This window comes from Manis pentadactyla, chromosome 5 (genome assembly GCF_030020395.1).
Source record: "Manis pentadactyla isolate mManPen7 chromosome 5, mManPen7.hap1, whole genome shotgun sequence".
Lineage (NCBI taxonomy): Eukaryota > Metazoa > Chordata > Mammalia > Pholidota > Manidae > Manis > Manis pentadactyla.
The window spans coordinates 161533353-161550458 of record NC_080023.1 but is presented as its reverse complement, the minus strand read 5'-3'; the positions used below and the strand labels follow the sequence as shown (position 1 = coordinate 161550458).

Below are 17106 nucleotides of genomic sequence, written 5' to 3'. Positions count from 1 at the left end.
CTCCAGTGTCAGTATTTTTGGCTGTTTCTCTTCCTCCTGCCCAGAAGAATGTAGGTTATCTGGGAACCTAGGGTAGGAATGTGATTGTCTGGGAGCTGATTGTTGGGGAGGACTGGAGAGCTGTAGGGAGGTCTCAGTATCCCTGCCTCTCTTCCTTTTTTCAGTATAGCACCTCTGTCTTTAACTGATGCCTCTCTAAAGGGGTAGAGAGGGATACGGATCCGCTGGGATGTGGGTGATCTGTTAACTAACTGATACTTCAGCATATTCAACCAGCTGCCCTGTTTTTAATTTCTTTATATGCCTATTTTCAGGGATACCTGGTTGCAATAGTGCCTGAATCCTTTGGATATTCTGCATTATTGGTGAGGCTATTCTCACCTAGAATTCTGCATTCTTCAAATCAAATACCACTTGGCCTGTTTTCCAGCTTCCAGGATTTTGTAATGACTCCTCCTTTTCTGTTTGTGGGTTTATTTGGGGAAGAGCATTATTAAGCATTTTTTAAAAATCCTTTCACTATCATTTTACTAGAGGTTAGGGAAGATAAAGGAATTAAATCTGCATGTAAATTCATAATTTTTAACTGGATTTCATTGATTTTTTTAACATTTTAGTCTTCAGTTCTGTAATTTAGGTAAATGGCACATAATGGGATCCAATTTATTTCCAAATATATCTAATTTTCTATTTATTAAATAGCCCATCTTTTCCCTCATGCATATAAAACACTTATCGATAAAATGTTCCAAGATATATATGCCAGGGGTGTGTCTAACCTTGTTTATTCTTTTAATGAATATTTCTTTTCCTTCGCTTATATATTGTTGCAGATGAACTTCATAATTTTCTTTCTTAGTCTGTCCCTGACTACAAAAAAATGATATATATGTGAATTATACACATATACATTCCCATTTCTGTGTTTATCTGCATATACATACATCTGTCAGGATTTCGATTGGCACATTTAGTAGGGTAGGATTGACATCTCTACAAAATTGAAGAACCTAATATTCACTGCCCTTACTCAGGTCTTTTATATTACACCATTGGTCCCAACAAATATTTGTAAAGTGCCTACCTTGTGCCAGAACCTCTGTAAGTGCGAGGGATGCGGTGAACACACAGTAGGCTTCTAGGGTCACTCTGCCACGTCCTGCATATTGCATATTGAATTTAATCCTAAGTATTTTATATGTTCATGGCTATTGTGAATAGAATTTTTTTTTCACTCTCTATGTTTTCCAGCTGGTTTTTGCTGGGAGACAAGAAAAGTTGTTCATTTGCCTTTAGGCCGTCTGAAGTCAGCATTTCCTGTTGTGCCAAAAACGTGTCACTCTACCCTTCCCTCTTCCCAAACAAAGCACTCAATTTTCCAGAGTGCCACCTGCTTCTCATTGATATTTGACAGTGACTGAGAATTACAGTTTGATGAGCCACATCAACTCCTAGGGATTTTGTTTAAAATACAGTTGATGCAGAGGGTTAATTGCTGCAAATGATGTTTGGTGTGGAAAATTTTATGATCCCTGATTTCTTCATTCAGGCTTACTAGCCCTCAAGATTTTCTTTGTTCTTGAGCCTCGTGGCCTCTCCAGCTGTCAATTTGGTTTTGTTCCTGTTTAATTTCATGCTATACTGTCATACAGGGGTGAGGGCATAGCCAGAGGGTCCAGCTCAGAAGCGAGAGAGGATGAGGAGCAATTTAAAAGAGCTGAAATAATTGGATAGATTTTTGTTTTAGTTTTGCGTTCTGTGAGAGCACTCCCTCAAAACTGATCAAGTGATGGAAATGAGAATTAATGCTCTGGTCATCCTGCACAGTTTCTCAGACTGTTGTTATACCATTGCTGGCAAAACACTAATTTTGTGGGAATTTTTTTCCCTAGGTGATGGCCAAGCGATATCATCACTTTTTATTGATTTCTTCTCCTCCTTAAGGCTGTGTAATTCCCTGCCTTGCTTAGAGGCATGGGCACATGGATCCTTTCTCATGACTCGGGGTGTCTTACAAAGAACATTAATTCCTCTGTGCCTGCAGCACTAGTTGTTCACATGTGTGACGGTGGGGGCAGTAGCAGCTATTGTTTAGCTAAATCTCAACCCTGTCTTCTGACTTCAAATCCTTTGCTTCTTTTACTGCGTCACATATATGGCCAAACTTCTATAAGTAGCCCAGAACATATCCTCAGTGCACTGATTTATCAAAGTCATTTTCATACCTGTAGTTTCTTCTTTGACCTTCTACTAGAGTTACAGGTTTCTTAAATTTACTACTGTCTCTTATTTAAGTTTTCAAGGAAATCTTTCTGTCCTACTGCATTGAAATGTAGGGTGCAATATGAAGGCTTACCGGTTAAGAATGTATTCTTACTGGTTAAGAATATAGACTTTGAGTCAAATGGATCTGAGTTCAACCCACTTAACTGCTAGGTGACTGAACAGGTTATTTTGTGTAGTGGAGCTTTTTTGTTCTTGTTTTTGATGTTTCCTTAGGTGTAAAATATGGGTGATAATAATAAACTACCCCATAGAGTGATTGTGAGAAGTAAATGTGATGATGCATATAATGCATGTATCACAGCACCTGTCACAGAACTTGACACCTAGGGGCTTACTGCTAATATTTTTGCCATTGCTGTTATGAATGACAGTCACATCTAATTGCTTTATGGTTTTAGAGCACTCATACATACACCCCTTAGCTTTTATCTCACGACTCAAGATTTTCTTCGACTGCCTTTATGACAGTCCTGTCACCACCATCGATTTTATTTGCTACTCTAGTCCCTTACATTATTAACTTTATTACATTAAAAAAGAAGGAAGGAAAAACTTAGACCTATAGTGCCAGGTATAGATGCGCTGTAGCTTTGTAAAAGGAAGGCGCTATTTTGGGGCATGGTTCTTTGCTTGTCTATGTCCCTATAAGTCTGAGTTGGTCTGGTTTTTCTACATTTATTTCCTTGGGTGATTTCTTTACATGGCATTTCCTTCCCTTGAGGAAGTCAGGATTGTATTGCCAGATCTAGTTTTCTAGAGCCATCCCCACACAGAGCTGTCTACCCCTAGACTGTCTGTCCTTAGTTTCTTACTGATTGTTTATATGAATTTCTAGAGATCTGATTTCTCAAATTCTGGGCTGCAGGTAAGATTTTTTCTCAGGATTCATTTTCTTGGCTGTTGTGATGTCTTAAGGATGATGTGGTCCTTAAAAACAAGCCTCTTAGCAGCTGTCCACGTTGCTACTAAATTTTAGTTCTGTGTTAGTGACAGGATTTTCACCAGAGAAGTACCTTCTGGGTTTTCTAACTTCAGGGACAGATAGCAATGTGTTCCCACAGCAGTTTTGTTTCTTACTCTCTTTCCTTTTCATGTTCATGGAGCCGCCTCCTCTGTCCTGTTCTCCACCCTTGCTTCTTAACTTGCCACATAGGTGTATGCCTTCTTAATGATATGCAGCTGTACTTGCACACTTTCTTTTCCTCTGAAAAGTCTTCGGTTTTTGTCTCTCCCCAGACACAGCTCAAAGACTTCCTCTGATTTTTCCACTTGGCGGTGTACTTCCCAGAAGACATTGGTCCCAGCTATGAACTTCAAGTTCTGCTGTGTACCTCTAAAGCTCTGAGGAACCATTAGGCTAGAAAGTGACCAGCCCAGACATAAAAGGACTGCCTGTCAGTATAGTCTTCTTACTACCATTTTCAGTTTACCAGAAAGTAGCTGAAAACTGATTTGAACTCTGATTCCTTGTTGTGAGCAATACTTCGATAGTGCTTCAAGTTTGAGGCTTTTATTTGCTTTTCCTGGTCTTATAATTAGATTCAGTGCAAGTCAAAACTGGGAAATACTGGAGAGTGAGTTGTTTGGGCAGTGGGGATGATATTTTATGCTTACATTTCCTCTAGTTGCCCTTAGTTTGTGGCTGGCTTTTTTTGTTTTGGTTTGGTTTTTGTTTGTTTGGGGTTGGGGGGCTACATTTTGCAGTGCAGTTCTAGGTGTCTGCCCTGCTGCATATGTGGGGTTGGGGGGTGTTCCTTCTAGACTGCTGGCATTTGGTCCAAATTTAGAAGTGAGGGATTTAAGGCCTTTGGTCAAGAGCTTCCTGCGCTATTTGCTGTTCTCCACTGAAGTCATGATTAACACCTGGGCTTTCGTTCATTTGGGTCCCCCCAGATACACCTATGAGCGAATTGATGGGCGAGTACGGGGAAACCTGCGCCAGGCAGCCATCGACCGGTTCTGTAAGCCAGACTCAGACCGCTTTGTCTTTCTTCTGTGCACCAGAGCAGGAGGCCTGGGGATCAATCTCACAGCTGCCGATACCTGCATCATATTTGATTCAGACTGGAACCCACAAAATGACTTGCAGGTAACCATTAGGATGATTGCTGTTTGCCTTAGCTGCCCCTGAATCCAGGAACATCATGACAGGGCCTGGCTTGGCTGTGGAGTGTCTGCCACACTTCATGTCACAGTATCAGCCGAATGGCAGGCTTAGGGTCCAGGGCAGGGGGTAAAACCGAATGAAGAGTAAATGTCAACTCTTCCCACTAATCAGAGAGTGGTTCTTTCTTTTTGCTTTAAACCAAATGGTATTTCACAGTAGTAACCTCTAAATACAGAATAGAGCTACTATTTGTCATTATCATCAGACATAAAGAAAGATATTAAGCTTGACTAATTCTCTAATTCTTGGCACATAAATGATTCTGGCATTTTCATGGGTTTGTTGGTTAGATAGGCACATGTCATGTGCAATCAATGGCATGGATGACTCAGAGGGGTGGGAAGTTCCATGGTGTGGCTGGGGTGACAGAAGCACACTTCCTAGTTCATTTGCTCTCTGCTTAATGCAGCAGGTGGGCTCTGTGTGCCCGTGTAGGTGGTTTTGTGGATTATATTTTCTCATTTTAAGCAAGCTAAATAATGGATGAAATAATCTTTATTGCAAAGATTGAAGATACATTTTTAAAAATAAGTATAAACAACAAGAAAATGGCAGAGCTAATATTTCTCCTGGGTCAGAATTCTTTATCAGTGCTGTTTCTGAATGAAAACAATGGCATTCTAGCCAGATTGGACAATAAGTCAGCCCAAAAAGATTCTGACTTGTCAAGAAGACTAGATTTACATCCATTATCATTAAGGATGAACTTCATCCTAAATGTATATTGTGTCTTGGGATATTTGCTAATACGAAGAGTGTTCTCATGATACAGGTGATTGATGAAAGAAGTTTGAAGGCTGCGATTTCACAAAACAGGAAAGGTACCCTAGGGGATCCTACAGGGATGGGATGCAGAGAAGAGTAGCTAAACTGACGAGTATCTGGGCTTCCCTACCCACCACTTCACGTAGTCATTCTGCTTTGCCTTTTTCATTTAAAGAGTTTCCAAATAAAATTTATCTGGGAAAAGCAGTCTACTGGCTGAAAAAGCAGTGCTTTATATTGGTGGTGATTGGCTAAAACTCAGGGGAAAAAAGTCATTGTAAAACAAATTGTGTGGCACTATGTTCAACATCCACCCTCAGAGCTAATCAGTGGATGTGACCAGCTCACCAGCAGGCCTTTCTATGGGTAAAAGGATATTTGGATCAAAGATGAGTTGCCAGGTAAAGTGAATAACCAATTTTTAAAGGAGTAAAATACTCAACACTAACATAAACAAAAACTAATACTTCATCAGGTAACTAGCAAGAACCTAATGAGGATAGTGGTATAGATCAGGGTGGGAATTATTGCCATGGGCTAATGGGTTTTAAGTAGTTTTATTGGAATACAGCCACACCCATTTGTATGCATATTATTTAGGCTTGCATTCATATTACAGTGGCAGAGCTGAGTATCACAACAGAGACCTCAGGCCAGAATGTCTAAAATATTTACTATTACAGAAGTTTCCCAGTCGTGATACAGATGATTTCCCTATCAGCTGTTTCAGTTTGCGTTCCTTTGCAGTGCTCACCTGTCTGTGAGGCTTGATAACATAACAGTAGGAAACGAAAGTGGGTGTCCATTTTGAGGCCATGTTAGCTGAGCATGACTGAAGGAATTTCCAGGAGGGAGATTGGAAGCATGGGCATGGCATTTGGAGACAGGTCCTGGCAAAGGCAAAGATTTGGGAATCACGGTGCTTCATCTAGGTGAAATCTAGACATCACCAGTTAAATAGGTGTAATGCCAAGGAATGGAAGAAGCAGGAATGAGAGTGTTCGAGCCTGATGGAGAAGGTGAAGTCACCAGAGGTGACTGGTGTTTATGTGCAACAGCCAGGGGGTGTGGGTGGGGCTGTCCGGAGTTTGGGTCAAGCTTTGGAATAGCTGTTTATAATGTCCCTGCTGGGGAACTGGCGAGAGATGAATAAAGGAATAGCAGTGAAGTCCAAGCTGAAATTGGATAGTGTGAGGTTTTTAGTATGCTGACTCTGTTTCTGAACTTCTCTAACGCTCAACCCAAATGAAGAAACACAGCACTATGGGAGCCCCAGGGCAGAAACTTGTACCAAGAATGTAGCAGAAGGTAAACAAGTGACGGCATCAGTGATAACAGCAGCCCTGGGTCCAAGTTAGAGTTAGAAGTTTCCAACTTGTAGTCTTCCAGACTGGCTACTGCTTCTCTTATTCTGTCTACTGGTTTCTGCTTTTTTGGTTTTTATTTAAAGTTTTATACCATAGAGGGAACTGTCCTTTATTTTTGAAATGTCTGACCAAACTGGGTAGAAGTGAAAGCATTGGGAAGAATAGTGTAATCACGGGGCAGGAGATGGGGTCAGTGCTTGCCAGGGAGTGGTATTGGTGGGCTGTAAAGAAGACATGGTAGAGAAAGGAAAGCCTGAGTTCTGAGTCCCCCCAGAGACGAGCAAGGCTCTGCTTGGTTGGCATGGGGAGCAGAGCACAAGGGCCGGAGGCTGCCGCAGAATGATGCGCTCACCACACACCTCTCCCTGGCATTGCCCTTGAACCCATGTGCTGTCCATAAGATGTAGAAGAGTGAGTCTGGGTCTTTGAGTCCATCGTGTGGTGACAGGACTGCTCTGAATCAGCTGTGGAATTGGTGAAATGCATTCCTATGGAGTAAAAGACCTAACCAGACTGTTCTCTGGTGCTGACATTGCTAGTTAGGTCATGTTGACTTACACACAGTCATCCACATGCATGCACATACTTCAATAGTTTTTATAAATGAGTGGAAGCTTTTAGTCATCTGTAGTTCTTGTAAGTTATTGAAGAATCATAATTCCTATTCTGAAAGAAGGTGACTATTTCCTTTGAAAGACAGGTTTGGCCCAGAACATTGATCTGTTAATGGATTGAGGTGCATACTGCCCCATACAAACATCAGGGCCACAGAAAAGAGAATCTCATTAGGAACTTTCCCCTGCCCTAGAGGAGTTTTGGCATCACTCCAGAGGGCTGAGTGCAGATGGTAGAAAGTGTGAGTGTCCCGCCTGGTTGCAGGCAGCCTGGAGAGAGCTGATGGAGCCCGTGGCTATCCACAGTCAGGCAGCATGGCAAAGCGGTGGCAGGGCCAGGGTGGTTTCTGACCGATTCTAGGCTGGCCCCCTCAGAGCCTTGAAAGAAGCCATCCCTCCCCACCCCCAGGCAGAACAGGAGGCCATGCGTCCCCTCGCAGGCACCTTGCTGTCCCATTGCTCATGACACCCCTGACTCCTCTCTGGGGAGCTTTTTGCTCTCTGAGGCAGGAGTTCCTTTGAGTTGAGCAGGGCTCACAGTAATGGTGCTGCAAGGTGCCTGTCCTCCTGTTGATAAGGTCCCTGTAGGGCGGATTCAGATGCGTGTGATCAGGTGTGCTGGCAGAGGGCACGGCCACGGGGCGATGCAGCTGCTGCCTGGCCAGGGCAGTTTGGAAGGAGAAGGGAGTCCAGCCTGAGGAGCAGAGCCGCAATCACTGGAAGCGGGACTCCAGAGCCCTGACACACTTTTCAGGAAAGAGTTGCTGGTCCCCTTTGCCACTTCTCGGCTACCACTGTCTCTTTGTTGACAGGATATATGCCTGTACCTTGGAGGACTAGGCTGATGGGTTGACTTTTCTTTGTTGGGCAAAAGTAAGACTTTGTGAGTGCTCTGTTACGTAGTCTGGTTGTGCGGTGAATATTGGACCCCAGGCTTGTGTCAGGCACTACTTAAAGGGCTGGAGACACAGCAGTGAGCTAGACCTATAGTTTGTGCTTTCATCTATTAAGATTAGGTTAGGGGTGCAGTAAATAAGATTACAGATAGCCAGTCACAGATGGCAATACTTGTTACACAGAAATAACACAGGGTAAAGGGGATAAGGATGATGGAGTTTGTATGCATTGATTTAGACAGTGGTCTAGGAAGGCTTCTTTAAAAGAAAGTGACATCTCATAGGGAAGGCAGTACAGCACAAAGACAAGTAATAACTCTGTAGCATTTTACTACACTGATAGACAAGTGACTGCAGTGGGGTCGGGGGTGGTTCTTGATAATATGCGTGAATGTTGAAACCACAATGTTGCTTATGGGAAACCTTCATAAGATTGTGTATCAATGATACCTTAATTTTAAAAAAGAGGTGATATCTGAGCAGACACCTGAATGAGGGGAAGGATCTTAAATATGAGATCAGAAGAGAGAATGTTCCAGACCAAGGGAACAAAAAGTGTGGCCACTTAGAGTGGGAGTGAGCGTAAGTGGCACCCTTGAAACAGGTGGGGTGGGCACTTCCGTACAGCACCAGTCCCAAATACAGTGAGCCAGGTTTCTTTTGCGTACTCTCCTGACTCTGGTCCTTTGCTGCCCAAAGCACCTTTTCCCCATGCTATCAGTTCTTCTCTCCTGTCCTTAGCCAGCTCTTGACTGACTCAGTGACGCATTTATTGAGCCCTAGACATCAGGCCAGGTCCTGGGAAACAAAAGTGCTGAGGACTTTGGTTTGTGAATCACACAGTAGAAATAGAGCGCAGTGGGTAGATGTCTTTGCAGTTTCCCGAAGATGTTTACATCTTAAGAGGGGATGGTACCTCTTCCCAAGGAATAAATCTGGAGCTGGAAATTTCAGATTCCCAAGTAAGCCTGCAGAGATTGCTGAGAGAGGGCAGCCTCCCAGTGCTTTCTAATTCATACTGCACAGAGAGCCCCTGATTCCTCTTCCTCATGAGTGGGTGGCCTGTGGATGCAGACTTCTAGAGTGCGAGATTGCTGGGCTCGAAATTAAACACTTATGGATACATAATGGGCTGGGAAACTATACCAGCATGCTAAAGGTGGTTGGGTTCAGGTGGGACTATAAGTAATTTTTTTTAAAACCTCCCCGTGCAGATTTTCACTGATGAACAAATATTCTAAAGTCTTAAGAGGAAATGTACTTTTTAAATGTAATAGAGCTAATGATTTGAAAAAGTAGTAGTATAAGGGTCAAGAGAGAAATCAGCATTATATTTAGTTCTTTGTACCAGCCATTCAGTTTTCATGTGATCGTAAAGACATGGTTTAAGGGTTTGCCAAGTTTTGGACTTGAAGCTGACACACAAGTAAATTCGAGGGCCAGAATCAGTTTGAAATCTGTCACTGTTTGGGCAACTCTCCCTTTCTTCCCATTACAGTAACTGAAGTCTGTACCTGGTTTTTGTTTTGTTCAATTTTCTGAACATCATTACTTCTTTCTTGTAGGCTGTTGTTTACCTTAAATGCATTAAAAAAACAAGGAGCCTGCAAATAATGCAAGAGAGCTTTAGAGCTCATTTTCCCTTGGCTGAATGGTAGCACCACTGCCCCTGCTGGTAGCCTGATCCCCAAGGCTCTGTATGCCTTTGCCGGTGCATCTTGTTTGGACTTTTCTCAGTTGCTGCCCTAGTTCTCAATGTTTCTCCCTCTGCCGCATTGTGTGTATGGGTGTGTGGGTGTGTTGTGATTAGGAAAATAAGGAATATATGATTAACTGCGATTTGCCTGTAAAATGACAAGTCTCTTTAATGAGACGGGATTCATCCTGTTACCTTTCAGGTAAGTCTTCTTGGCAGAGCACACACATTTGTCTCTCAGTATCATTTAGCTTGTGACAGTGGCCCTCCCAAAGGTTTGTTTTTCTCAATAAATGAGTAATTTGGAATGGGTGGGTAGTCCAGGACGAATACGGTGGCTTCGTAGTGTAATCAGAGGCCCGGGTTCCTTCAGTCTTTCTGCCCCACCATTCTCAGCAAGTGAAAAAGGTTTACATCCTCTTGGTTCCAGACCCCATGCAGGAAAAACAAGGGAAAAAGACATGATGCCTTTTTCAGGAGAGCAGAACTGGTCCAGATGTCCCTGATAGGCTTCTGCTACATCTCAGTGTCCAGAACTGTACACCTCTCCATCCCTGGGAGGCTAGACATGTTGCTGCCCTATATAAGAATTGGGGTTCTGGTAGTGAGGAAGAAAGGGAATCTGGGTACCAAGAAGGTAATTGGCGGTGTCTTTTTCACTCCTCTGTTAGGCCTTTGCTCAGAACATTTCTTAAACTCCCTCAATACTAATTTAACCTCAACTGCAGATGAGCCAGAAAAAGAAAATCAGTGTCGGTATTATTATACATATTATTACTCCTTTGTAGCTTCCATAAACCATATTACTTAACTTGATCAATTCACTGTCTTTATAAAGGCACTCATCAAATCTTCTCCTAATAAAGATGTGCTGCCACTAAAAATACTGAAAGAAGGTGCATAATATTGTAATAATTGTAATAGCTGAACAACTTAGTTATCCGTCAATAGAGGACTGATTGACTAAACCACAGATACACAGCTTTGAAAAAGTAAGGAAATACAGCTATGGAGTCATCTCTCGAATATATTGTTGGCTGAAAAAAAATAGTAAGGTGGAAAAAGAATGAATAGTATGCTAGCACAGTATGTTTCTTTTTTCCCCCCACTGCTTCTCTCCCCAGGGAAAGAGAAAACAAACAAAAAAGGCCTTTATTTTTAAATAGTTACCAGTAGGGGGAGTGAGGGAGCGTGATGAAAGGAGGGAGCAGGTCAGAAGCTAGTTTTTTTTAATATGCCTTTTTGTATATCTGACTTTGGAACCATCCTAAGCATTTTATAACATCATAAAACAAAATGAATTTTTGAAAACTTTTTATTCTGAGATCATTTTAAACTTAAGAAAGGTTGCGAAATAATGCAGAGTTCTGTGACCCTTCACTCAGCTTCCCTTAATGTTAGCATTTTATATAACCATAGTATAATTGTTGAAACCAGGAAATTAACATTGATACAGTAATCTACAGGCATATTCATATTCCTTCAGTTTCCTACAAACGTTCTTTTTCTGGTCTGGTATCCTAGCCAGGGTCTCACATTTGCTTTAGAAGTTATGACTCCTTAGCCTCCTCCCATTTGTGATAGCTCCTGTCTTTCCTTATCTTTTGTGACCTTGACACTTTTGAAGGATACCAACCAGCTGTTTTGTAGAATGTTTCTCAGTTTGTGTTTGCAAGGTGTTTTCTTGAGATCAGATTTGCGTTTATACATTTTGGGCATGAATATCATGAAAGTGATGTTATGGTCCTCTCAGTGCTTAGGATCAGGGGTACGTGATGTGCAGACATCTTAGTACTTGTGAGATGAACCTTGATTACTTGGGTGGGGTGGTGTCTGCCTGGTTTCTCCACTAAAATAACTATTTTTACCATTATGATTAATTAGTATCTTGGGAGAAGATATTTGAGGCTTTATAAATATCCTGTTTCTTATCATACTTCTGCCTATTAATTTTAGCATCCGTCAGTGGTTTTTGTCTTTAATAATTTACCGTAGTGTTTGGTGAATGGTAATTTTCTATTTCAATCATTCCTTCCACCTATTAATTAGAATACTATTTTTTAAAAAAAGACAGCTGTCCTTTGCCCCTGTTTATTTAATAATTTATATCAGTATAGACTCATGGATATTTATTTTACTGTATGGGTTATAATCCATTACTCTCATTATTTACTTTGTTGTTCAGGTTTAGTTGGGAAGTCCTTCAGGTTGGCCCTTCTGCCTTTCAGCATACTTCTGTCAGTTTTGAGCACTTACTTTCTGGCACTATAAAAAGTCAGGTTTATGTTCCATTTTTTTCTGCGATAAGCCACAGAACTGACCATTTCTCCACGGATCCCCAGTTCCTTTTACTTACAAACAGCCTTGAGAAGCCAAGATCTGGCTATCAGGTATGCCCATTGCTACTGGACTATTATTGCTTTAGACTCTCTGAGCAGATAAAGGTAGGAAATAAATGTGTGTATACTGACACGGGTACTCAGACTACACATCTGTACTTATTCTGTGTCCATCCTTAGGGAGATTTCTGATTCTAGTCCAACACCATGGAATTCATTCTAGCCTTGCCTGCTTCCTTATTTTAAACTCCTTTCCTGGCTATGAGAAACCTGAATCTCATTATCAAAAGACTATATTTATTCATTTGTTCAATCCTAGTATATATATAGAGTAGTTTCAGAATTGCTAACCCATGTTCTGTGAAAAATAAATTTACCAGCATATAATACTGGGTTATAGTAGTTTTTTTGGTCATTAGTCTCAGAGAATATAATCAAAACACCGTTTTCCAAAGTTACTCGGCTCTGGTGGGTTTTTTTTCCTTCCCCACCCACTGCATTGTGATTAAATCAATTGTGGGTAAAAACCAACCCCTTAAATTCAAAAGCAAAATGGAACAGTTGAATCTAGCCATATATCAAGTGGACAGTATAACCCCAAGAGAAATTATTTCAAATGTTTTATTTAATATTTTCTACATTTTCATTTTGATGTAATTTCAGTTTACAACTCCAATAAACTTCTTTATCCAGATTCACCAGCTGTTGACATTTTATCCCATTTACTTCATCATTTTTGCCTCTCTCCTCTCTCTTGCATGCATAAGTAAACATACACATGTACACACACACCGATTTTTTTCTGAACCATTAGAGAGTAGGTTGTCCCCTAAGTAATTAATGTGTGTTTCCTAAGTGCAGGGACATTCTCTTGCATACCTATAGTTCAGTTCTCAGAATCTGGAAATAGAATACTGTCTCCAGTCCCCAGTCCATATTCAAATTTTACCATTTCTTTCAGTGTCCTTTATAGCTCTTAGTCCCACAGTCTAAGATCCAATCCAGGAGTATCAGTTACATTCAGTTTTCATATCTCTTTCCTTTGATCCAGATGAATTCCTTGATCTTTGTTTTTCTTTCATGACCTTGATGTTTTTGGAGTACAGGGCAGTTTTATAGACAGTCCCTCAATTAGTGTTTATATTTCTTCAGAATGGATTCAGATTTAGTAATACCACTGAAGTGATATGCCTTTCTCACAGTATTACATCAAGAGGAACATGATGTCTGATTATAAGGACTTCGATCTCTTAGTTAAATGGTGCCTGCCAGTTTCTCCTCTATAAAGTTGCTATTTTTCCCTTTGAAATTAATAAGTTTTGGAGAGATGCTTTTGACGCTATATAAATGTCCTGTTCCTCATCAAAGTCTCACCCACTGGTTTTAGTTTCCATTTATTATTTTTGCCTGAATCAGTCATCACTATGATGGTTACAAAGTAGTGATTTTCTGTCACTCTGTATTCATTATATTCTAGTATAAGAAAGAGTTTTCCCTTTTCTCCCATTTATTTATGTATTTATTTATATATTTATATTAGTATGGACTCATGGGCTCTTTTTTTAATTCAGTGGGTTATATTACATTATTATATTTATTTATTTTGATTTTCAAATAGTCCTAGACTTAACCAGTGGGAGCCTCTTCAAGTTTCAAGTGTTATCTTGGTATCTCGCCATCATTCTTTGAGTAATTCCTAACAGTCTTGCCCAATAATATGTTTCAGGCTCATCCTGTACTTTGTCTGCCTTAGCCCTGAAATTAACTGTTTCTCTAAAGTGCCTTGGTCCTGTTTTATGGAGAATGGCATTTAGAAACCAAGATCTGAGAGTTAGTTATGTTCTTTACCACTGCGATGCTATTGCTTCTAGGCTTAGGACATAGCTAGAATATATACACAAAGAGAAAATAAATATACATATGTATATAACATGAATTCATATATATAAGTATGTATATACATGTGTATCTAAATAAATACACATACCCATATCTACTTCTCTATCTGTATATATGTATGTTTGTATATACACATGCACACCCCTAACCATGAGTTAATACTAATAACCTCCAGATCCATTCTAACACCACAGTTATTCTAGTTTTTCTTCTTCCCATACTTGTAACTTCCTTCTACAACAGTGAAAACCCTGACTCCTATTTCTCTCAGTATAGTTATTCAGTTGCTCAACCCTAGATTACACAGAAAGTACTTTTCGAATTGTGAAAACAAAACCTACTTGCAATTGTATGTTTAAAATACTGTGATTTGACTACACATGCTTACTGGGATATATATAACCCTGAGGGGGGGGGAGACAAAAATCTTACAGTGTTTTCAGTAATTATATTTTGAGGAGATCATAATGGTACTGTTTTTCTGAGATTGTTACATACATTGTGGGATGAATCCAGTGAGAAATGATACTGGCATGGTTGAGAACTGAGCTTTTCAACATGGTTATAGAGAGAGAGAGACGTGTGGTTAATGAAGTTAAAGTCCCTTAGTCCTAAATTTGAATTAAAAATAGCAGTATGATCTCACAATGGATACACGCACATGCAAACATTTCTGTTTTTGCCCACTGAGTAGGCCTAGAAGCAATGACCCAACCTACTAGCGGTGAGCACCCTTAGGGCATCCAGACTATTGTCTGTAACCACCATTTCCTACTGCAAGAAACTATGGCTCCTTGAAAAAAATGGCTAAATCCAGGTCTGGGCAGGAAATAAATACAATAGGAGCATGAAACATGTTGTCATACCAGAAAGCAATACTACTGGTCTTTGATATAACATAGAAACATAAATACAGACATATCCCTATTTCTTTATCATGTATGTGTACACACACACACACACCTAATGAGTTCATATTGATAACACCAGAGTTTATTCTGTTTTCCTCCTTTCCATCTGCAACTGGATCATGTCTAAAGAATTCAGAAGCCAACATGAAGAGGTTCCCGCAGGTCATATTTGAACAGCAATAAGTATGATAACAGCAGTGCAGTGTAACATACCATGTGTATTTAAATACATAACTAGTTTTCCTTAAAAAACTAATAATAAAAATCTTCATTGGTCACTTTTGGAGAATGTTATTTTAGAAAATGATTAAATAAAAAGGAATCAGACATTTGTCTTGTCTCTTCAATGTGAACCGTACATCAAGGTAACCGAAAATTTGATGAGGGAAATTATAATCCCTAGTGAAATATGGATCTAGGCAATGATCATCAGTTCAGAAGAAAGACAGCTAGGCATCATGTGCCTTCTGATGGAAATTCAGACACCACCTATGAAATACACTTGTTGAAAATCAAATCTCAACCTGATAGGGTCTCAAGATACAGCTCCCAGTTCAGAGGAAATACAGGGCACAGAGGAACCTATTCAGTGACAGAGCCAGAATGCAGGTGGCAAAATGTACACTCTAAGAAACTATAGGACACATACCTGGTCTCTTCAACAAATAAATTGCATTTGAAAAAAGGAGAGATCAAAAGCAGCAAGTGCCTATAGATTAAAAGAGAGTTGGGGCATATCAGCCACTTACAATGTAAGGGCCTTATTTGGAGTCTTTATCAAGTAAGCGAACTTACAAATACATATATGTGATAAGCAGGTTAATTGGAACACTGACCAGAAAGTTAATACCAAAATTAATTTTCTGAAGTGTGGCACTGGTAATGTGTTTTATAGGAGACCTTATCTCTATAATCACGTACTGAAATACATAAGGGTGTAGTAATACCATGCCTAGAATTCACATAGGAATCTTGAAGGGCGGGGGCATAGTAGAGATGGAACAGGATTGTCCGTAAGTGGTCATTATTCTTTCTCTTCTTTAGTCTGTGTGTGAAAATTTCTATAATGAAAAAATTAAAAAGTGGTGCTACCAGCTCTGAAGCTTTTCCCAAGAGAGCAGGATAGCATCCTGGGAATGACGGCCTCCGACCAAAGGCTGGGGAGGGCGGGAAGCCGTATCCTTCTCATCCCTTTATGCCAGTCGCTCAATAAATAATGGGTGATGAAAGGAGTGACCTTGAAGGGGCAGCTGACATTTGGGTGAATTCTGTTCCTAATTCAGTCCCGCAACTCATGACTGAAAGCTGGCCACCCACACCACGTGGAGTTTGAGCATTTCCCTGCTCCTTGGGCTGCTGCCATTACATCTGGTGACAGCATGTGTATGACCCTGCTTCTTTGCCAGGCTCAGGCCCGATGCCACCGGATAGGCCAGAGTAAAGCCGTGAAGGTGTATCGCCTCATTACTCGGAACTCCTACGAGCGGGAGATGTTTGACAAGGCCAGCCTGAAGCTGGGTCTGGACAAGGCTGTTCTTCAGGACATCAACCGAAAGGGCGGCACCAATGGAGTGAGTATGACGGCACGTGCTCTGGAGCCTTGAGAATCTTCTGTGTCACAACCTGGGCCTCTCTGGATTCTTCCTGCCCATGGCTGTTTTAAGGTTCACCTTCACTCCAGTGAGTCAGCCGCACACCTTTGTTGGTGATTTCCTGCAGTAGAGGATAACTCAGGGTCGGGTCTTTTTGCCTTCTGTAGATTAGCAATGGAAATCTATAGGTGCATTCATGTTGTAGGATTGCCCAACATTCAATAACACCAAGTTTTAACAGCGTCCATTAGAAGTCAGTCAGTCAATCCCAACTCTAAATTACCAGTTGTCACTGTGCTTTACCTCACAGTCTAGACTTGAGCTCCCTGAGGGGATAATGGAACCTGTTTCATCTGTACCCCCCACGGCCCCTAACAGTGCCTGCCATATTAAAGATGTTCAGTACGTGATAAGGCCGTGAGTAAATGAATGAATAAATTAGCAGCTTGAAATATGACAGTGAATAAAATCTTTTTCCTCTTCCAGGGGGATTAAAGTTGTAGCTAAGATTCTTAAGTTGTATTAAAGTGTAGCAAACAGAGCAGATACCTCCTTACTCTCTGGGCTCAGTGTA

At 40.8% G+C, this 17106-nt stretch overlaps 1 protein-coding gene across 3 annotated transcripts in view; it reads left to right on the top strand.

The window, feature by feature from the left end:
* The window catches only part of CHD6 (chromodomain helicase DNA binding protein 6), a 191231-nt gene that overhangs the window by 119808 nt on the left and 54317 nt on the right, over positions 1-17106 (top strand). For all 3 annotated transcript variants that reach the window (XM_036902261.2, XM_036902264.2, XM_057503003.1), the window contains exons 17-18: positions 4180-4375; positions 16347-16511. In XM_036902261.2, the coding sequence (XP_036758156.2) occupies positions 4180-4375; positions 16347-16511 (361 nt within the window). The remainder of the gene's footprint in view (positions 1-4179; positions 4376-16346; positions 16512-17106) is intronic.